Below are 22905 nucleotides of genomic sequence, written 5' to 3'. Positions count from 1 at the left end.
GTGTGTGTGTGTGTGTGTGTGTGTGTGTGTGTGTGTGTGTGTGTGTGTGTGCTTCTGCAGTCAGACCAAGCGCTCCCGTTAGATCTTTCTCTTTTATATAATCTTCTTCGATTGTTCCTGAAACATCATAACGCGGTCAGTCAGGAATTCCTTCTCATCTCATTCATTGACGGAGTTTGCTGTGGCGGTATGTGATGAAAAGAGTACTTTATTGTGTCATAACCAATAATGCAGAGAAGCAACGAGGAGGCTGCGCGCTGTGGCGCTCAAGTGATGTTTGTTTATGAATGAGATGAATATGAATGTTTGTTATGGGGCGCCGTTTGTAAAGCGGCTCACGCTGAAAATAACAGCAACATTTTGACACATTTAGCTTCAAACAATGTTTAAAAAACTGGTATGAATTTTTGGCGGTCACTTTTTTAGCACATTTACAACAATATTTGTCAACTTAGAGATATTTTAAATAGTTAAATCTAAATGTTAAATCTAAATCTAAATGTTAAATCTAAATGTTAAATCTAAATCTAAATGTTAAATCTAAATCTAAATGTTAAATCTAAATGCTAAATCTAAATGTTAAATCTAAACGTTAAATCTAAATGTTACAATCAAATCTAAATGTTAAATCTAAATGTTAAATCTAAATACAAAATCTAAATCTAAATGTTAAATATAAATGTTGAATCTAAATGTTTGGGGTGAAACTAAATATTTAACTAATATGCAAATTCAGAATGCAGATAACCGGTTTTAACATTTAGATTTAACATTTAGATTTAGATTTAGCATTTAGATTTAGATTTAACATTTAGATTTAACATTTAGATTTAGATTTAGATTTAACATTTAGATTTAGATTTAACATTTAGATTTAGATTTAGCATTTAGATTTAGATTTAACATTTAGATTTAACATTTAGATTTAGATTTAACATTTAGATTTAACATTTAGATTTAACAATTAACATTTAGATTTAACATTTAACATTTAGATTTAACTATTTAAAATATCTCTAAGTTGACAAATATTGTTGTAAATGTGCTAAAACAGTGACCGCCAAAAATTCATACCAGTTTTTTAAACATTGTTTGAAGCTAAATGTGTCAAAATGGTTGCTATAATGGTTGCTACGCACTTGATTATAGATCAAATAAGCTCTCTTTATACACGTTGTGTTGTGTGTAACTTCACCCATATGCAGCAGTGGTACTGATTAATTTTACTGATTTGACGACTTTGAATTCCATTCAGTCATTTCGTTCATTTAAACATACAGTTCAAATATATAATTTCTCCGAACACGTCCACATATGTAATCTTTGATCATATTCCGAATTAGGAAGTCATTATAATGCAGCCAAAGATAAATTAAGACCAACGCAATGAAAGAACCGTTCATGTGCGACTATGACAGAGAAGTGTTTCACCACAGGCACACCCGAGAAAAGATACAGAAAATAATATCATTTCAGTCTTGTTCACATAGAGAGAAATAATATTATTTTATCCAATTGTCCAGTGTTGCTTAGAGTATGTTTGTTTTTATGCCAATGCTAATTTTGCGAAGAGTCACAGAAGAGCAGGTAGGCTACAAAACATGTCAAATAAATGGTTTAGTTTTACTTTTATAAATTGAGCATGATCATATTACAGATACATTACTTTTCAAATAAATAAATGAACTTGAAATTATTTTACTTCACGTGTAGAGACTGCAGAGTGAGACAGTATACAAGGCCAAATAAAAAAGACTTTCAATAATCCGGAAAATAAGTTAAAGGGTTAGTTCCCCCCAAAATAAAAGAAAAACACCTAATCTAACCCACCCTCATGTTGTTCCACAAACCTGTATTAGTTAGATGTCATTAACCAAACCCTGTCAGTGCTTCAAAAATGCCCCAGTTTGAGTTTTAGTCAGAGTGTTTTTACACTGGGTTTGATGTGGTCCAGAGCGCGTTCTTCACCGCAGGCTCCCTCTCGCTCGTATCCAAGGTAAATCTCAACACTATCCTTACATGTGCTTTATTGTACTAAATACATCTTCATCTGATTAAATGCATGCGCAGGTTACTTTTCTTGCGCACCCGAGTCCTTGTTCACATTCACATGAATCTCGGCACAGCTCGAGCGCAATTTGCGCAACCGAACTCAGACCCGCTCCTTCAGGCAATCTCGAATTCAGTTCCCCTGAGATCAGCTCACCCAGGTCCGCATGATAACTTTCACATTATCAATTATTCCAACTAAACTGCCAGTGTGAAAATGCCCTCACATTTACATCATGATATAGACTACAGTATAAGCAGAATAACATGAGTTATGCTTTTCTACCCAGAATAGCATGAGTGCAAATGCGATACTGATCTTATACAACAGTTTAATAAAATAAATAAGTTAATATTGTGTTTACATTTCTGTTAGGGATTTTACATTTCTTATGTTAACATAAGAAAGTCATATTTGGAACGACATGGGGGTGAGTAAATGGTGATAGAATTTTAATTTTTAGGTAAACTACCTATTTAACTACTGGTTAAGATAAATGTTAACGTGTGCCCCCTAAAAGCACAAGTGGCCCCTGCCTGGCCCCCCTAGTTTCCGTGGTCTAGAACCACCACTGCTTTCACTTTGAAAGAAGGAGGTCGTCGACATGATTTAATCGCTTTCAGTTTCTTATAAACTATGTTTAACTCCAGTTAGCACCTTTAAAATTGTAATGACACACTGTTATTGTTTTAAGGGTGTGATTTGCGATATTGCTGTACTGATACACGTCTTATTGATGATGATATGTAATATAATGGAGGTTCTGAAATGTGTTGTCAGAGGGTCAGGATGGTGAACTGCTGTGGGCTCGTGTCTGAGAGGAATCAGCCAGGTATGAGCTCTCCTCTTCCTCCTCAGAACTACTGCTTTACATCTGAGGCTATTCTAGCATTAGCCCTGAGATGGCCATCCTCACACACACACATCACAGCATAATACACAAACACAATTACATTTAACAGTGCAACAACAAACAAACATTAATGAAAATGTTACACCACCAACTTATCAAAAAAAATAAAAATACACAAATTATACTGACCTGAGAATTATGAATAAACATGAAATACAAGTATGAATAAATATAAGCATAATCAACATAAGCAACAGTGACAGTATCAGTGATGACATGTGCAGTCCACCTTAAAATACGATGATAAGGATTAAACAACCCAAATGATGTGATGGATCTAATGCCCATGACCACTGTAATAAACATATCATGTCATATTTCTGTAGAAATTATAATACTGTAATACAGAAACACTGCACAGAACAAACTGTCTTATTACTTACAGGGACAGTTCACCCAAAAATGAACATGATTTACTGTCCCTTTACTGCTCCACCCTGTTATACTCCACTCTGCTCCACCCTGTTATACTCCACTCTGCTCCACCCTGTTATACTCCACTCAGCTCCACCCTGTTATACTCCACTCAGCTCCACCTTGTTATACTCCACTCTGCTCCACCCTGTTATACTCCACTCAGCTCCACCTTGTTATACTCCACTCTGCTCCACCCTGTTATACTCCACTTAGCTCCACCCTGTTATACTCCACTCTGCTCCACCCTGTTATACTCCACTCAGCTCCACCCTGTTATACTCCACTCAGCTCCACCTTGTTATACTCCACTCTGCTCCACCCTGTTATACTCCACTCAGCTCCACCTTGTTATACTCCACTCTGCTCCACCCTGTTATACTCCACTTAGCTCCACCCTGTTATACTCCACTCTGCTCCACCCTGTTATACTCCACTCAGCTCCACCCTGTTATACTCCACTCTGCTCCACCCTGTTATACTCCACTCAGCTCCACCCTGTTATACTCCACTCAGCTCCACCCTGTTATACTCCACTCAGCTCCACCCTGTTATACTCCACTCAGCTCCACCCTGTTATACTCCACTCAGCTCCACCCTGTTATACTCCACTCTGCTCCACCCTGTTATACTCCACTCAGCTCCACCCTGTTATACTCCACTCAGCTCCACCCTGTTATACTCCACTCAGCTCCACCTTGTTATACTCCACTCAGCTCCACCCTGTTATACTCCACTCAGCTCCACCTTGTTATACTCCACTCAGCTCCACCCTGTTATACTCCACTCAGCTCCACCTTGTTATACTCCACTCAGCTCCACCCTGTTATACTCCACTCAGCTCCACCTTGTTATACTCCATTCAGCTCCACCCTGCTATACTCCACTCAGCTCCACCTTGTTATACTCCACTCAGCTCCACCCTGTTATACTCCACTCTGCTCCACCCTGTTATACTCCACTCAGCTCCACCCTGTTATACTCCACTCAGCTCCACCCTGTTATACTCCACTCAGCTCCACCTTGTTATACTCCACTCAGCTCCACCCTGTTATACTCCACTCAGCTCCACCTTGTTATACTCCACTCAGCTCCACCCTGTTATACTCCACTCAGCTCCACCCTGTTATACTCCACTCAGCTCCACCTTGTTATACTCCACTCAGCTCCACCCTGTTATACTCCACTCAGCTCCACCTTGTTATACTCCACTCAGCTCCACCCTGTTATACTCCACTTAGCTCCACCCTGTTATACTCCACTCAGCTCCACCTTGTTATACTCCACTCAGCTCCACCCTGTTATACTCCACTAAGCTCCACCCTGTTATACTCCACTCAGCTCCACCCTGTTATACTCCACTCAGCTCCACCTTGTTATACTCCACTCAGCTCCACCCTGTTATACTCCACTCTGCTCCACCCTGTTATACTCCACTCAGCTCCACCCTGTTATACTCCCCTCTGTTATACTCCGTTCCACCCTGTTATACTACATTCCACCCTGTTATACTCCACTCCACCCTGTTATACTACATGCCACCCTGTTATACTCCACTCTGCTCCACCCTGTTATACTATTCTCCACCCTGTTGTACTCCACTCAGCTCCACCCTGTTATACTACACTCGGCTCCACCCTGTTATATTCCGCTCCATCCTGTTATACTCCACTCGGCTCCACCCTGTTATATTCTGCTCCATCCTGTTAGAAAAGTCATTTTTAATAATAATTTGACAGCAACGTTAAATGTATCTTATTTTGAGAGGTGAGGGGCATTAACAGTATACAGTATGTTTTTGAGCAAAATCTTTGTATTATTTACCATCCTGTTGGCAAACATGGCTACAAAAAAGTACCTGTTCTTAATAATCAAGACATTCTGTTCATCAATAATTGTTTAACTGTTTTTTCAAGAATAAAAAATACTACGATGACATAAGGGACATATACTATCTAATAAAAGCGCATTACTGTTCAACATTTACAATAATAACATTTTGTGATAACTCTGCATATGTCCCTGACAGGGTGGAACACCTTCACGGCCAGTGTCTGAACAATCTACACATAATTATTATTTTTTAAATCCCTGAGCTCGACCAGTATGTATTCCTAATTCACTAAACATGTCACTATTTTGGTAGAGTGCAATGAAACATGAAAAACATGTACCTTTTTCCCCCATGAAAGATTAAGAAGCCAAAATGTTACTGGAAAACAGGAATGACCCATATATGAGCCGTTCTACAGAACTGGTGCAAACTGCTGTCCCACAACCAAAACACACATTTAAAAAGCATTTAAGTAAGAGCTGATGCCTTCGGGCAGGAGATACAGGGTTCCAACTTTGCAGGTTGAACAGGTAAAAATATTCTCTAATTCTATTCCATCTCTCAGTTCCTCTGAAGAGAGTGTGTGTGTGTGTGTGTGTGTGTTTCCCTCAGTTCCTCTGAAGAGCATCTCAGTGCAGCTGCAGGTTCGGGATCACGTGACCTCCGTCAGCTCCAGTCTGCAGTATGTCAATGAGGAGGATCGTCCGCTGGAGGCCGTGTTCGTCTTCCCGCTGCCCGCCGATGCCGCCGTCTGCCACTTCAGTGCCAAGATCGGAGAGAAGCAGATCGTGGCGGAGCTGCAGGACAAACACAGCGTGAGTCTGAACAGCAGAGTGATGTGTTGCTGAATTAGTCATCCTCTGGTGAGATATTGATTTTATTTGCAGTTGATTTAATCTAAGATTGTGTGGCTGTAGGTCAAGTGTTCCTCTCATCTTCAGTTACTCTGCTTGTGAACAGCAGGTGTTCATCACTAATGTGAATCAGCATGTTTTCTGTGAATCTGCTTTATTTTTACTCTCTATAGATGTGGGGCAACAGAAAACTGAGCAGTGTTGCTTTAACACTGGAGGTTTTACTGGGTACCACTAAACATATAACCAGCAACAGGCATTTGTTTTATGTTCTGCCACATTCATAACATTGTTGCACATGAGGATGGAAAACAAAACATAAATTACAATTAAGTACAATTATTGTATTCATCTGTGTTATAAGCACTAAAACAGTCCAGTACTTTATAGTCAAACTTATTTTTTATGTTTGAATAATGAAGATTTGTGAAATCATCATCTTGCCGCTGTAAACATTTGCTCGTCCTGAGAAGTCTGAGAACCGTGGCCAGTGACATGTTCTGCTCAGCCTGAGATCAGACAGAATTGACCGCTTGTTCTGATGTCTGTGTCTCTTCAGGCGCGGGATCAGTATGATGATGCTCTGAGTTCGGGTCAGCAGGCGTTTCTGCTGGAAGAGAGCGACGAGAGTTCGGATGTGTTCAAGCTGAGCGTCGGGTGTTTGTCTCCGGGTCAGATCGCCGTCATCACCATCGTCTATGTGATGGAGCTCATCATTCAGGCCGACGACGCACTGCGCTTCTGTCTGCCGGCTGTACTCAACCCCAGATACACACCCGCAGGTGATCTCAACACACATACACACACACACACACAGACACACACACACACACACACACACACGGGACCACACGATCATAATCATTTACAGGCCACAACACCACATCCACATCTTCTGTGGCTTAATCACACAAGTGATTTCCCATTTGTCTTTCTACATGATTTAAAAACATCAGTTCTGTTTGATTTAAAGCGTATGAAAACATAACCAAAACAATCGTACAAGACATAACATCTTTTCATGAAACTATTCTTCCCAGAAAGCAGTGACTGATGTAATCAAAGCTCTTACTTCCCCAGTCACACCACCGGTCACATGTTTCTGAAAGAGTCTCTTCTGCTCATGAATCTGATCATAACTCCAGTAAAACAGTGAAATATTTCTCCAGTGTAAAACTGCTGCTCTCTGTGTGAATATGTAGTAAAGTGTCATTCATTCCTGTGATCAAAGCTTGTTCATTGAATACCGGGTCATATTTGTGTGTGATTTTGTCAGCTTCAGCCGCTGGTGTTCCAGAAGTTTCCTCAGCGAGTGTTATTCCCTACACACTGTCTCTGAGTGTGGATGTGAGATCGTCTGACCGCATCTCCAGACTGGAGTCCAGCTGTCCTCTGGATCCTCTGGTGTTCCTAAACGCACAGCACACTCATGCCACGGTACTATGTGTGTGTGTGTGTGTGTGACTGTGTGTGTGAGTGAGTGTGTGTGTGTGTGAGTGTGTGTGTCTGTGTGTTTGAGTGGGCATGTTTTTGTGAAATATCAGGACACAAATGTGTATAATGACATGGGTATTACAAAAAGAGGGTGAAATATGAGGACGTTCCCCATGTCTTCACTTTTCAAAATGCTTATAAATCATACAGAATGAGGTGAAAATACGGTTTGTACGGTATAAAAAACCATTACGCCTATGGAATGTCCTCACATTTCACAAAAACAAACGTGTGTGTATGTGTGTGTGTGTGTGTGTGTGTGTACAGTTTTTATTCATTGCCGTCACAGTTTCCTGAAGCCTGTAATGGTGTGTGCAGGTGACTCTGAGTGCTGGTCACCGGTTTGATAAGGATGTAGAGCTGCTTCTGTACTATGAGAATACCCATCAGCCCACTGCTGTGGTGGAAGCCGGAGCGGCCACGGCTCAGACAGGTACAGGTTTTTGTTTGTACATGAAGTCAGGATGCTGTAAATATACTTCTAATGTGTGAGTTAAAGGGTTAGTTCACCCTAAAAAGAAAATGAAGTGAAACTCTGCTAATGGTTCCACATAATGATAGAGACCAGCATACAGTGTAACACGGTTCATACAGGATTCAGGCCATTTACACCCTCTTACCGTGTTTACACGCCTCTGTTTTAGGGTCTCTGATGGCCGATCCAGTGCTCATGATCAGTTTATACCCAGAGTTCCCTGCGGACGTGATGTCATCATTGGCATCTCAAGGCGAGTTTGTTTTTGTGGTTGACAGATCTGGCAGTATGGACAGAAGGATGCATCATGGGAAAGACGCACAGATGCGCATCGAAAGTGCAAGAGTAAGATTTAGGATTTAAGATGTGACATTTATTGAGCTGTATTAAATCACTACTCACTATACATGTGTCTCTACTGTACTCACTGTACATGCGTCTCTACTGTACTCACTGTACATGTGTCTCTACTGTACTCACTGTACATGTGTCTCTACTGTACTCACTGTACATGTGTCTCTACTGTACTTACTGCACATGTGTCTCTACTGTACTCACTGCACATGTGTCTCTACTGTACTCACTGTACATGTGTCTCTACTGTACTCACTGCACATGTGTCTCAACTGTACTCACTGCACATGTGTCTCTACTGTACTCACTGTACATGCGTCTCTACTGTACTCACTGTACATGTGTCTCTACTGTACTCACTGTACATGTGTCTCTACTGTACTCACTGCACATGTGTCTCAACTGTACTCACTGCACATGTGTCTCTACTGTACTCACTGTACATGTGTCTCTACTGTACTCACTGTACATGTGTCTCTACTGTACTCACTGTACATGTGTCTCTACTGTACTCACTGTACATGTGTCTCTACTGTACTCACTGTACATGTGTCTCTACTGTACTCACTGTACATGTGTCTCTACTGTACTCACTGCACATGTGTCTCTACTGTACTCACTGCACATGTGTCTCTACTGTACTCACTGCACATGTGTCTCTACTGTACTTACTGCACATGTGTCTCTACTGTACTCACTGCACATGTGTCTCTACTGTACTCACTGTACATGTGTCTCTACTGTACTCACTGCACATGTGTCTCAACTGTACTCACTGCACATGTGTCTCTACTGTACTCACTGTACATGCGTCTCTACTGTACTCACTGTACATGTGTCTCTACTGTACTCACTGTACATGTGTCTCTACTGTACTCACTGTACATGTGTCTCTACTGTACTTACTGTACATGTGTCTCTACTGTACTCACTGCACATGTGTCTCTACTGTACTCACTGTACATGTGTCTCTACTGTACTCACTGCACATGTGTCTCAACTGTACTCACTGCACATGTGTCTCTACTGTACTCACTGTACATGCGTCTCTACTGTACTCACTGTACATGTGTCTCTACTGTACTCACTGTACATGTGTCTCTACTGTACTCACTGCACATGTGTCTCAACTGTACTCACTGCACATGTGTCTCTACTGTACTCACTGTACATGTGTCTCTACTGTACTCACTGTACATGTGTCTCTACTGTACTCACTGTACATGTGTCTCTACTGTACTCACTGTACATGTGTCTCTACTGTACTCACTGTACATGTGTCTCTACTGTACTCACTGTACATGTGTCTCTACTGTACTCACTGCACATGTGTCTCTACTGTACTCACTTTACACGTGTCTCTACTGTACTCACTGTACATGTGTCTCTACTGTACTCACTGTACATGTGTCTCTACTGTACTCACTGCACATGTGTCTCAACTGTACTCACTGCACATGTGTCTCTACTGTACTCACTGTACATGCGTCTCTACTGTACTCACTGTACATGTGTCTCTACTGTACTCACAATACATGTGTCTCAACTGTACTCACTGCACATGTGTCTCAACTGTACTCACTGTACATGTGTCTCTACTGTACTCACTGTACATGCGTCTCTACTGTACTCACTGCGCATGTGTCTCTACTGTACTCACTGCGCATGTGTCTCTACTGTACTCACTGCACATGTGTCTCTACTGTACTCACTGCACATGCGTCTCTACTGTACTCACTGCACATGCGTCTCTACTGTACTCACTGCACATGCGTCTCTACTGTACTCACTGTACATGTGTCTCTACTGTACTCACTGTACATGTGTCTCTACTGTACTCACTATACATGTGTCTCTACTGTACTCACTATACATGTGTCTCTACTGTACTCACTGTACATGTGTCTCTACTGTACTCACTGCACATGCATCTCTACTGTACTCACTGTACATGTGTCTCTACTGTACTCACTGTACATGTGTCTCTACTGTACTCACTGTACATGCGTCTCTACTGTACTCACTGTACATGTGTCTCTACTGTACTCACTGCACATGCATCTCTACTGTACTCACTGTACATGTGTCTCTACTGTACTCACTGTACATGTGTCTCTACTGTACTCACTGTACATGTGTCTCTACTGTACTCACTGTACATGTGTCTCTACTGTACTCACTGTACATGTGTTCTCTACTGTACTTACTGCACATGTGTCTCTACTGTACTCACTGCACGTGTCTCTACTGTACTCACTGTACATGTGTCTCTACTGTACTCACTGTACATGCGTCTCAACTGTACTCACTGTACATGTGTCTCTACTGTACTCACTGTACATGTGTTCTCTACTGTACTCACTGCACATGTGTCTCTACTGTACTCACTGTACATGTGTCTCTACTGTACTCACTGCACATGCATCTCTACTGTACTCACTGTACATGTGTCTCTACTGTACTCACTGTACATGTGTCTCTACTGTACTCACTGCACGTGTCTCTACTGTACTCACTGTACATGTGTCTCTACTGTACTCACTGTACATGTGTCTCTACTGTACTCACTGCACATGTTTCTCTACTGTACTCACTGTACATGTGTCTCTACTGTACTCACTGTACATGTGTTCTCTACTGTACTCACAATACATGTGCCTCTACTGTACTCACTGTACATGTGTCTCTACTGTACTCACTGTACATGCGTCTCTACTGTACTCACTGCGCATGTGTCTCTACTGTACTCACTGCGCATATGTCTCTACTGTACTCACTGCGCATGTGTCTCTACTGTACTCACTGCACATGTGTCTCTACTGTACTCACTGTACATGTGTCTCTACTGTACTCACTATACATGTGTCTCTACTGTACTCACTGTACATGCATCTCTACTGTACTCACTGTACATGTGTCTCTACTGTACTCACTGTACATGTGTCTCTACTGTACTCACTGTACATGTGTCTCTACTGTACTCACTGTACATGCGTCTCTACTGTACTCACTGCACATGCATCTCTACTGTACTCACTGTACATGTGTCTCTACTGTACTCACTGTACATGTGTCTCTACTGTACTCACTGTACATGTGTCTCTACTGTACTCACTGTACTTGTGTCTCTACTGTACTCACTGTACATGTGTTTCTACTGTACTCTCTGCACATGTGTCTCTACTGTACTCACTGTACATGTGTCTCTACTGTACTCACTGTACATGCGTCTCTACTGTACTCACTGTACATGTGTCTTTACTGTACTCACTGTACATGCGTCTCTACTGTACTCACTGTACATGTGTTCTCTACTGTACTCACTGTACATGTGTCTCTACTGTACTCACTGTACATGTGTTCTCTACTGTACTTACTGCACATGTGTCTCTACTGTACTCACTGCACGTGTCTCTACTGTACTCACTGTACATGTGTTTCTACTGTACTCACTGCACATGTGTCTCTACTGTACTCACTGTACATGTGTCTCTACTGTACTCACTGTACATGCGTCTCTACTGTACTCACTGTACATGTGTCTTTACTGTACTCACTGTACATGCGTCTCTACTGTACTCACTGTACATGTGTTCTCTACTGTACTCACTGTACATGTGTCTCTACTGTACTCACTGTACATGTGTTCTCTACTGTACTTACTGCACATGTGTCTCTACTGTACTCACTGCACGTGTCTCTACTGTACTCACTGTACATGTGTCTCTACTGTACTCGCTGTACATGTGTTATCTACTGTACTCACTGTACATGCGTCTCAACTGTAGTCACTGTACATGCGTCTCTACTGTACTCACTGTACATGTGTCTCTATTGTACTCACTGTACATGTTTATCTACTGTACTCACTGTACATGCGTCTCTACTGCACTCACTGTACATGCGTCTCTACTGTACTCACTGTACACGAGTCTCTACTGTACTCACTGTACATGCGTCTCTACTGTACTCATTGCACATGCGTCTCTACTGCACTCACTGTACATGCGTCTCTACTGTACTCACTGTACACGCGTCTCTACTGTACTCACTGTACATGCGTCTCTACTGTACTCACTGTACATGCGTCTCTACTGTACTCATTGCACATGCGTCTCTACTGCACTCACTGTACATGCGTCTCTACTGTACTCACTGTACACGCGTCTCTACTGTACTCACTGTACATGCGTCTCTACTGCACTCACTGTACATGCGTCTCTACTGTACTCACTGTACACGCGTCTCTACTGTACTCACTGTACATGCGTCTCTACTGTACTCACTGCACATGTGTCTCTACTGTACTCACTGTACACGCGTCTCTACTGTACTCACTGTACATGCGTCTCTACTTTACTCACTGTACATGCGTCTCTACTGTACTCACTGCACATGCGTCTCTACTGTACTCATTGCACATGCATCTCTACTGTAATCACTCTACATGCGTCTCTACTGTACTCACTGTACATGCGTCTCTTCTGTACTCAATGTACATGTGTCTCTACTGTACTCACTGCACATGTGTCTCTACTGTACTCACTGTAAATGTGTTTCTACTGTACTCACTGTACATGCGTCTCTACTGTACTCACTGTACATGCGTCTCTACTGTACTCACTGCACATGTGTCTCTACTGTACTCACTGTAAATGTGTTTCTACTGTACTCACTGCACATGTGTCTCTACTGTACTCACTGTACATGCGTCTCTACTGTACTCACTGTACATGTGTTCTTCTCTAGGACACGCTGCTGCTGCTGCTGAAGAGTCTTCCCATGGGATGCTACTTCAACATCTATGGATTCGGCTCTCGCTTTAAGTCCTTCTTCCCGTCAGTAACCAGATGTTAGTTGTTTTTCAGGAATGATCTCATGTGGTTTAGTGGTGGTTTTATGAGAGATTGTGTGTGTTGTTGCAGTCAGAGTGTTGTGTACAGCGAGGACACGATGGAAAAGGCTCTAAAGAGAGTAAAGAGGATGAAGGCAGACATGGGCGGCACTGAGATCCTTCAGCCTCTGAAACACATCTACAGTCAGCCCTGTTTCCCGGATCACCCCCGACAGGTACAGCCAAACTTCTCCACACTCTTTCTGCTCATCGTGAGGTGTTTTCCTCAGCCTGACACTGATTCTCTCTCAGCTGTTCATCTTCACGGATGGAGAGGTGAGGAACACTAAAGAGCTGCTGGACCTGGTGAAAAGTCACGCTTACTCTCACAGGTGAGCGCACACGTCTCACTCCTCCTCCTTCACTGATATCACTGTGGGTCAGGTTTATTTCATGTCGGACGGTCATGTGTTCCAGGTGTTTCTCCTTCGGGATTGGTGAGGGTGCGAGTACGGCTCTCATCACAGGAATGGCCAGAGCAGGTTCTGGTCACGCTCAGTTCATCACAGGCACTGACCGCATGCAGCCCAAAGTAAGATCTGCTGTGGACAGAATCAGCATAAGATGTTCAGGGCTTGTATTCAACGCCCTCTCTTGTCCTTCTCTGTCAGGTGATGCAATCGCTCCGGTTTGCTCTCCAGCCGGCCGTGGATATCCACGTGAATATCTCTGTGGAATGGACCGTTCCTGAGGGCGTTACGGTGGACATGCTGTCCCCACCCATCAGTGCCCTGTTCCAGGGTCAGAGGGCGCTCATCTATGCTCAGCTGAAAGGACAGGTCAAAGCTTTTTAATGATCTAATTTAAAGGGCATTTGGAGACCAAAAACGACATTTCAATCATTTGTTTAGTTATGTGAAAGACAGCCTGTCCTAACCCAGATGTGACGCGACTCTGGCCTGTGTAAGAAAGTGGTTGAAGAGTGTAAAATCATCAAAGGCTCATGTTACTCTCTGTTCCTCTCTCATCATAGAGTTCAGGAAAGACAGAAGGAGCAGTAACTGTGAAATACAGGCTGAAAGATCAACCAGTGACTAACCAGCTCCAGTTTACACTGAAACCAACGGAAGACACAGGGTAACACACACACTCGCACACACACTCATTCACTGCTATAGGAGAAGAAGAATTGGCTAAACGACATGTATGCTTGACCCTGTACCGACTAGGCTATTAAAAGAGATGCTACCAGAGGTCATAGATCCTCTTCTTAATGTCATTAATTCTTCTTTGTCATTAGGATATGTACTGAAAACTTTTAAGTTGGCTATTATTAAACCACTTATTTAAAAAAAACGCAACTCGATCCTACAGAATTAGTCAATTATAGGCCAATCTTAAATCTACCCTTTCTGTCAGAAACACTAGAAAAGGCAGTGTCTTCACAATTATGTTCCTTTTTAGAAAGAAATGGTATCTGTGAGGATTTCCAGTCAGGATTTAGACCGTATCATAGAGTTACACATGATTTACTCTTATCATCCGATCGTGGCTGTATCTCTCTATTAGTGTTACTCGATCTTAGCGCTGCATTTGATACTATCGGCCACAAAATTCTTCTGAATAGACTCGAAAATTATGTAGGCATTAGTGGAATTGCTTTGTCATGGTTTAAATCATACCTATGTGACCGTTATCAGTTTGTAGCAGTAAATGAAGAGATGTCACAGCGATCACAAGTTCAGTATGGAGTACCGCAAGGCTCAGTGCTAGGACCGCTACTCTTCATCCTGTACATGCTACCACTGGGAGATATCATTAGGAAGCATGGCGTTAGGTTTCATTGTTATGCTGACGATACTCAGCTCTATATTTCTTCATGCCCTGAAGAAATTTACCAATTCACAAGATTAACGGAATGCAGAGCTGATATAAAACATTGGATGACCAGTAATTTCCTGCAACTCAATTCAGGAAAAAAATTATTTTTAATTATTGGATTAATTATGCATTATTAATTATTATTATCGGTAAAATTGCATTCTACCATCTTAAAAATATCTCTACATTATTACACATGCTCTCAATGCCAAATGCTGAACAGTTAGTTGATGCGTTCATGACCTCAAGGTTAGATTATTGTAATGCTCTACTGGGTGGTTGCCCTGCTCGCCTAATAAATAAACTCCAGCTGGTCCAAAACGCAGCAGCTCAAGTTCTTACTAGAACCAGGAAGTATGACCATATTAGCCGGTTCTGTCAACACTGCACTGGCTCCCTATCAAACATTGCATACATTTTAAAATCTTGCTTTTTACTTACAAAGCACTAAATGGTTTAGCTCCAGTACTTGAGCGAGCTCTTAACACATTATACTCCATCACGTCTATCATAGGGTGACCAAACCAGGACACTCGGCCCGGCAATGAGATACTCAAATGATACTCGAAGTTTACTCAAAGATTCCTTATTAATTTCAAAACATTTAAAGTATGCCCCCTCTGTATGGATAGAAAATTGTCATATTAGGGCCAGGACAGGGCTTGAAAACAGGACGTTTGTTCACCCTAGTCTATATTCTAGGCTGTTCAGTAATATAGTTGAATATTTAGTGTCCCCAACTGAGCAAGCCAAAAGCCAAAGGCAACAGAGGCAACGGTGGCAATGAACCCAAACTCCATCAGGAGACATAATGGAGAATATCCCTCGGGATAAACCAGGCTCAGTCGCTCAGTTCTCCTCTGGCCAACGAACAGACAGTTTATGATTATAATCCAGGCCACATTACAGGTCAGAGGTCAGATACAATAAAAAGAAGAGTGGGATCAGACAACCTGTGCTCACATTAGTGCTACCATATCAGATCACGTCTTCACAGGTGTGTGTTTGTTGCAGACGGACGATCCACCAGCTGGCGGCCCGGTCTGTGATCCGCTCTCTGGAGCTGGAGGAGCGGGCCAGAAGAGCAGACACTGGGGCCATCCGGAGCCGGATCGTGGAGCTCAGCGTTCAGGCCGGAGTGAGCAGCGTTCACACTGCCTTCATCGCCGTTAATAAAGACAGCAAACAGACTGTCAAAGGGCCACTGCTGCAGAGGAGAGTGCCAGTCCCGCGTAAGTTCACTGATGTGTGTGTGTGTGTGTGTTTAGAGCAGAGCGGTCCGGTCCAGATCCCGGAGAAACACTGTCCTCCAGTCAAACACACCTGGACCAGATCAACTCTACAGGACACTGGCTCTCCGGGATCTGGACTGTTCACAGGATTTCAGTTTCCTGTCACACAATAGTGTAATGTTGTTGTACTCACATCATCAACATGTGACATTCAATTCTTTATTAGAAATGCGTCCACGTAAGCTTGGCTGTTGCCCTAAGAAGAAGATGTGCGGTAAGAAATAAAACACTGTTCTTTCCTTTAGCCTCTTATGTGTGTCAGTCCATCTCAAGTGCTCCAGTGGATTCTTCATTTTCTTCTTTTTCTGAGTGATGCCCTCTGAGTATTGGTAATGCAAAACCACAGTGTTGTATTTGACCTGGTTTAGCCACAGTTGAATGTCTCTGGTGAAGGACCACATAGGACACTGATGTAAGTTCTGTAGTACATCATATTACATCTGTCCATTTCTCCAAGCAGGTGAATAGAGCTTTCCCCCAGATTTCTACCAGCTCTATCTCTGTGAGCAGCAGAATCTCAGTATATCTGTGAAGGGTTCAGCTTCTTGTCTGGTCCAGAGATAATCAAACCCCAAAGTGAGGCGTATTTAAAAGAAATGGCACACTCACACTTTCACAGTCCCATAACAATATTAACAGACACCCTAAAAATCAGGGTTGAGACTGAAAACCTGAACAATCATTACATTTGACCTTCAGTTATAAGAACAAGAATGATTATAGATGTTCATGAACCGTGTGAAGATCATTTTACATCTTAAAGAGCAACGACCGTCCTGATCTCAAATATTGAGTTTTCTGTAAATGTTCATATAATGAAGACGTGTTTTTGTGCCGTGACACAAGGTCAAATAAAAATACAAAACTGATGTTTTTAATACCAGCACACAGAGGTTATCACTAAAGAAACAGGAAAATTAACAATGGTCATGCAACCAACTTTACAGTTTCTGGAGCTCTTGAGACTGATTTGAGCCGTGTGTGTGTGTGTGTGTGTGTGTGTGTGTGTGTGTGTGTGTGTGTGTGTGTGTGTGTGTGTGTGTGTGTGTGTGTGTGTGTGTGTGTGTGTGTGTGTGTCAGTAGCTAGTTTGGTGCGAGTGGGTTTTGATTTTGTTTTCATGTGTTTTTAAAGTGTCTGTAATTCTGCTTTTCTCTCTGTTTTTAGCGTTTACCAAGATGACTCGTGGTAGGCGTAAGAGAAGCACACAGCCAACACACACTTCACTCAACTTGTCTTGTTCTTTTTTGAATGTGTATTTTCTTACTGTATTTTTGTCCATATCGTTTGAATGATTGTTTTAGCACATGCTTTTATCAGTTTCTCTCTGTTTTCTTAGCAATGGCGACGCCTAAAATGATATTTGATTCTCCAACGCGTAAGACAATATATCCTTCCTGAGCTTTTCTGTTTTTATATTAATCTAATTGTCTTTTTCTGAATGTCACATCTCTTTGATTGATTTTAGCATGTGCTGCTGTCACGGTGGAGGATTCTTCTTATGTCACGATGGAGGATATTTTTAATATCATGACGGTTGAGTCCGATTATGCGTCAGATCCGGGTAAACCAACACATCCGGCTCAGATTCAGAAAACTCTAATCAGACAGGATTGGTTATCATGTAACACTTATAGAGCTGCTTCTGCATTTTAATCTCATCTGAATATAGCAGTCAGTCATTCTTCCCATTCCCTGCCTGATCAAGATTTCTTCTATTAATTGCCCTTAACAGTCGCTAGAGTTAAAGGGATAGTTCACCCAAAAATGAAAATGAGCCCATGATTTCCTCTCCCTCAAGTCATCCTAGGTGTGTATGACATTCTTCTTTCAGACAAATATATTCTATATTAATTAGTTATATTAATAAAGTCCTGGCTAATACAAGCATTATAATGGCAGTGACTGTTTCTCTGTTTTTGAAGTCCATAAAAAATGCATCTGTCCGTCATATAACTGCTCCACGCTGCTCTGAGGGTTAATAAAGGCCTTCTGAAGCGAATTGACGCGTTTGTGTAAGAAAAATATCCATATTTAAAACTTTATCAAGTAAAGTTTCGGCCAATCGCCTTCCATATTCAATTTATGGAAAAAGTGTTGAAAGGTCCCCTGCGGATCGAAAGACAAACGCGACCAGTTACGCTCGTCATGACGTCACGAACGCATCTTGAACTGCGCGAGGCACTTTCAACACTTTTCCACGGAAGGCGATCGGCCAGAACTTTACTTTATAAAGTTTTAAATAAGGATAGTTTTCTTACACAAGCGCATCGATTCACTTCAGAAGGCCTTTATTAAAGGAACACTCCACTTTTTTTGAAAATAGGCTCATTTTACAAGTCCCCTAGAGTTAAATAGTTGAGTTTTACCGTTTTTGAATCCATTCAGCCGATCTTTATATCTGGCGGTAGCACTTTTAGCATAGTTTAGCATACATCATTGATTCTGATCAGTCCATTAGCATCTCATTCAAAAAATTACCAAAGACACTTTCAATATTTTTCCTATTTAAAACTTGACTCTTCTACAATTACATTGTGTGCTAAGACCAACTGAATTTTCTACACCTATGGCTAGGAACTACGTTCTCATTCCTGCGTAATAGTCGCGGATCTTTGCGGTCGTACCATGGCTGCAGCGGCGCAATGATTCGTTGGTATTCTGTGAAACATGGTGGTAGTTACACCTTCGACTTACTATCACAGCCCTTTACAACACACAGAACCATGGCTAATAACACAGGTAAATCCACAACACAATTTGTCGGCTGCAAGCCTGAAACTTTCTCTGCAACTACACAAACTTAGTGCCGGTCACATTGAAAGTTACCTAGCTGGGGGCTACTTTCAGACGCTGCATAATATCAGTGCCATGGTACGGCCACGAAGATCCGCCACTATTATGCAGGAATGAGAAAGTAGTTCCTAGCCATATAGGTGTAGAAAATCGCAACTTTTCATTTTCAGTTGGTCTTAGCACACGATGTAACTGTAGAAGAGTCAAGTTTTAAATAGGAAAAACATTGAAAGCGTCTTTGGTCATTTTTTGAATGAGATGCTAATGGACTGATTGCTGATTGAATGCAATGAAGTATGCTAAGCTATGCTAAAAGTGCTACCGCCAGATACAAAGATCGGCTGAATGGATTCAAAAACGGTAAAACTCAACTATTTAACTCTAGAGGACTTGTAAAATGAGCCTATTTTCAATAAAGTGGAGTGTTCCTTTAACATCCCGGAGCCGCGTGGAGCAGTTATATGACGGACAGATGCACTTTTTATGGGCTTCAAAAACAGAAAAACAGTCACTGCCATTATAAAGCTTGGATTAGCCTGGACTTTTGTAATATAACTCAGATTTTATTCATCTGAAAGAAGAATGTCATACACACCTCGGATGACTTGAGGGAGAGTAAATCATGGGCTCATTTTCATTTTTGGGTGAACTATCCCTTTAATAATATTCACTGTCAAAGAATTTATTATGGGTAATGTTTCCTAGTGTGGCACTCTTCAGTGTTTAAATATGTGACCCCTGCTGGCGGATGAGTCGGAATACCTCGTCCCCGTCTAGCGATCCCAATGCTCCAAATAGCAATTAAACATCTAAAAGTACGTTTTCTGAGAGGTGTACCTTCCTAAAGCGAAGTATTCCAGCTTTGTGAATATTCACTTTGAATTCTCGCTGACATGAGTCTGAACCAATGAAATGTGATTTTCAAGCTCATGCTGATGCTAAACAAAACGATCTCAGTCGCCATCATTACCTGTGTCTTCAGTAACTGTTGAGGAAAACATCTGGGGAATATTACAGAAACGTTCTGTCTTAGGTCTTAACTTATGATATGATAAGTTAATTTAGGGTTTCGTATTACAGAAGCAAATCTTGACTTGATTTAGGATTCTTATCTCATCTGTAGTTGGGAAATCTTAAACTGCTCCATCAGTTCGGTAATCAGCTGTCAGGTCTGTTGCCAACCAACAACTTCTGAGTTAAACCTAAAATCAAAATGGAGAAACAACCGCATGCTTTTGATTTCAATGCGGCAGAGATCTAAATTTTGATAAGCTCCGTTGAAAAGTTAAAGCTTGTTTTATAAATCAATTTTTGCAAAAAAAAACCGTAAGGCGTTAGTCACTGAAGAATGAGCGGTAGTGCTCCGTGACGGCTCGTTGGCCTCAGTTCCTCTACTAACTGCACAATCATGTGTCGTGGGAGTCTGCAATTACTTACCAGTATTTTATCATCAAAGCGCCGCACATCCTCTTTTGTCCTAAATGAGGCCATAACTGAAATTGCCATGGTTACCAAACAGAAAGATAGGATTCTAAAGTTACGATGTTTCTGTAATACGCCTTATGATGTGTAACATTATATTAGATCCGTGCGGTACAGCAGGTCTTAAAGGGGCAGTTCACCCAAAATGATAATCCTGTCATTAATTCCTCGTCTGAAACCCGTCAGCCCTTCGGTCATCTTCAGACACACATGAAGATATTTTTCTGATGACCCCAGAGCTCTCTGAACCAGACATAGGCGACGAGAATACTTTAGTGCGCAAACACACACACAAATAACCACTTTATTCAACAATCTCCTCTCCACAACGCATACATGTGATCATGTGATGGTGCCTGGCCAATAGTGAGCCGGCGTTCTGCTGTAGAACCCAGAAGCGCTGAACTGTGTAAACAGCCCAACAGCGTGAATAGCATAACAGAGTCAGGGAAGAGAAGAAATGATTTGTGTGTGTGTGTGTTTGCGCACTAAAGTATTCTCATCTCTTCATCACATTAAGGTTGAGCCGCTGGAGTCACATGGGCTATTGTAACCATGTCTTTACTTCCTTTCTGGCCCTTGAGAGTGTTCATCACACTGCTGTCTATGAGGGGTCAGAGAGCTCTGGGGTCATCTGAAATATCTTCACTAGTGTCTGAAGATGAACGAAGGGCTGACAGGTTTGAGACAACATGAGGAATTAATGACAGGATTTAGAGTTTTGGGTGAACTCACCCTTTAATTCAAGGGATAGGAGATGAAAAAGAGAAGAACACATGATCACGTACAGTGCGCTTAAAGTAGCCAGTATTAATCGCATCATACTTTCATCATCATACACAGGTTATATTAGGGTTACAGTTAGAGTCTCTTTTGTCTGTGTGTCTTACACTTGTTGAATTTGGTCATTTAAAATGTAAGGGATGTGTTTGGGTGATTATGACATCACAGCTGGTCTTTCTGCTGCAGATGCGGATATTAACCCTTCAGAAACGGTGAAACTCACTCTGTGACGGTATTTCGGAGCGTTGAAATGGAGACATTACTGGCATCTGTCCTGAAACCGAACCTGTCTGAGTTGATCTCTTCTGATGATAATCATATCAGAAGTCACGCTGTGTGTGTGTGTCAGCAGAACCCGAGCCCCAGGCCGACCCTTTGCTCCAGCTGGTCTCTCTTCAGAAGGCCTCGGGATGCTGGGAACTGAAGGCCGCGCTGGCTGCCGTGTTTGGGAAGAAGGAGGACGAGGTGACCAATCACAGACCAGCACAGGTGGGGCATGTGATGTCATATCCTCAGGTACGCCATGATTGGTTCAGTGTGTGACGTGTGGTTGTGTGTTCCAGGTGGACGGGTCCGTGTGGGCCACCGTTCTGGCTCTGATCTGGTTACACACCTGTAGATCAGGTGACCAGGTGGAGTGGCAGTTTGTGGCCATGAAGGCGGCGTCATGGATCCGCTCTCAGAAACGTGAGACCACATTCATTCAGTCAGTGTTCAGGGCTTGCTGCTCATGTTCTCGTACAGTGGTGATTGAGTCTGGAGGTGTGTGTGTTTCAGAGGACGGCCTGACTCAGTGTGTGTGTGATGGGAACGTCCTGTTGGGAGGTCATGTGACTCAAGAGGCGCTGGGAATCTGAAGACCGGAGAATCTTGTGCTGTCAGAAAACAAATATTTCTCACTCTTTATCACCAACATCTGATATATATATAATATAAATAAATAAAGAATGAAACTGATAGATTTGTTTCTTGTTGTATCAGTGGCAGAGGGACTTCTTTATTATATGTAAGCTTTAGGGCCTGTCCTAAACTCATGTTATTGCTCTAAATATGATTCTAAATATAGAATTACAGTATTTTGTGTTCTGCACTCACTATCATGAGTTGTTTCTGATCACAACTTCATTATTTCGCTGTGTGAGCAGATTGAGTCAGTGTGTCTTTACCAAACTATTCTTTCTTCACTAGCTGTAATAGTTTCTAAAGCACATATAAAAACAACAGAACTGCTGTACATATAGGATCATAAAACAAACAAACAAGAGTAAAGAAAAAAATCAGCTCTCCAACTGATTTAAATTTCAAAGAATAAAAGTGTTAAGACTAGTTTTGAAGGCAGACAGTGTTGGGCCGGTGGGTTTAGGGGCTTGACGCTTGCTCTTGGGACCGCCGGAAGCATGTGGTCAGAAGACCTCAGAGACTGTGATGGGACGTATGGTTCTATGGGGTCA

The 22905-nt window shown here is 42.0% G+C and overlaps 1 protein-coding gene across 2 annotated transcripts; it reads left to right on the top strand.

Annotated features, from left to right (window-relative positions):
* LOC307137753 (von Willebrand factor A domain-containing protein 5A-like) lies at window positions 1–22411 on the top strand. 2 transcript variants are annotated; one of them, XM_079835641.1, is made up of 21 exons: window positions 1–187; window positions 2831–2882; window positions 5824–6026; window positions 6625–6847; window positions 7342–7502; window positions 7878–7992; window positions 8204–8379; window positions 13138–13226; window positions 13314–13458; window positions 13535–13614; window positions 13700–13814; window positions 13894–14061; window positions 14256–14359; window positions 16118–16335; window positions 16562–16609; window positions 17561–17581; window positions 17733–17771; window positions 17862–17957; window positions 21807–21943; window positions 22018–22141; window positions 22232–22411. In XM_079835641.1, exons 2-21 carry the CDS (start codon window positions 2840–2842, stop codon window positions 22309–22311), a joined length of 2385 nt encoding a protein of 794 aa, XP_079691767.1. In that variant the 5' UTR covers window positions 1–187; window positions 2831–2839; the 3' UTR covers window positions 22312–22411. The 2 variants fall into 2 exon arrangements, with proteins under 2 accessions (XP_079691767.1, XP_079691766.1); XM_079835640.1 differs by having other exon boundaries at window positions 37–187; window positions 17561–17587; window positions 22232–22410.
* The last annotated feature ends 494 nt before the right edge of the window (window positions 22412–22905 follow it).

Source organism: Gobio gobio, assembly GCF_949357685.1.
Source record: "Gobio gobio genome assembly, chromosome: 14".
Lineage (NCBI taxonomy): Eukaryota > Metazoa > Chordata > Actinopteri > Cypriniformes > Gobionidae > Gobio > Gobio gobio.
Note: the sequence above shows the minus strand (reverse complement) of the source record. Positions and strands in the feature narration are given on the sequence as shown.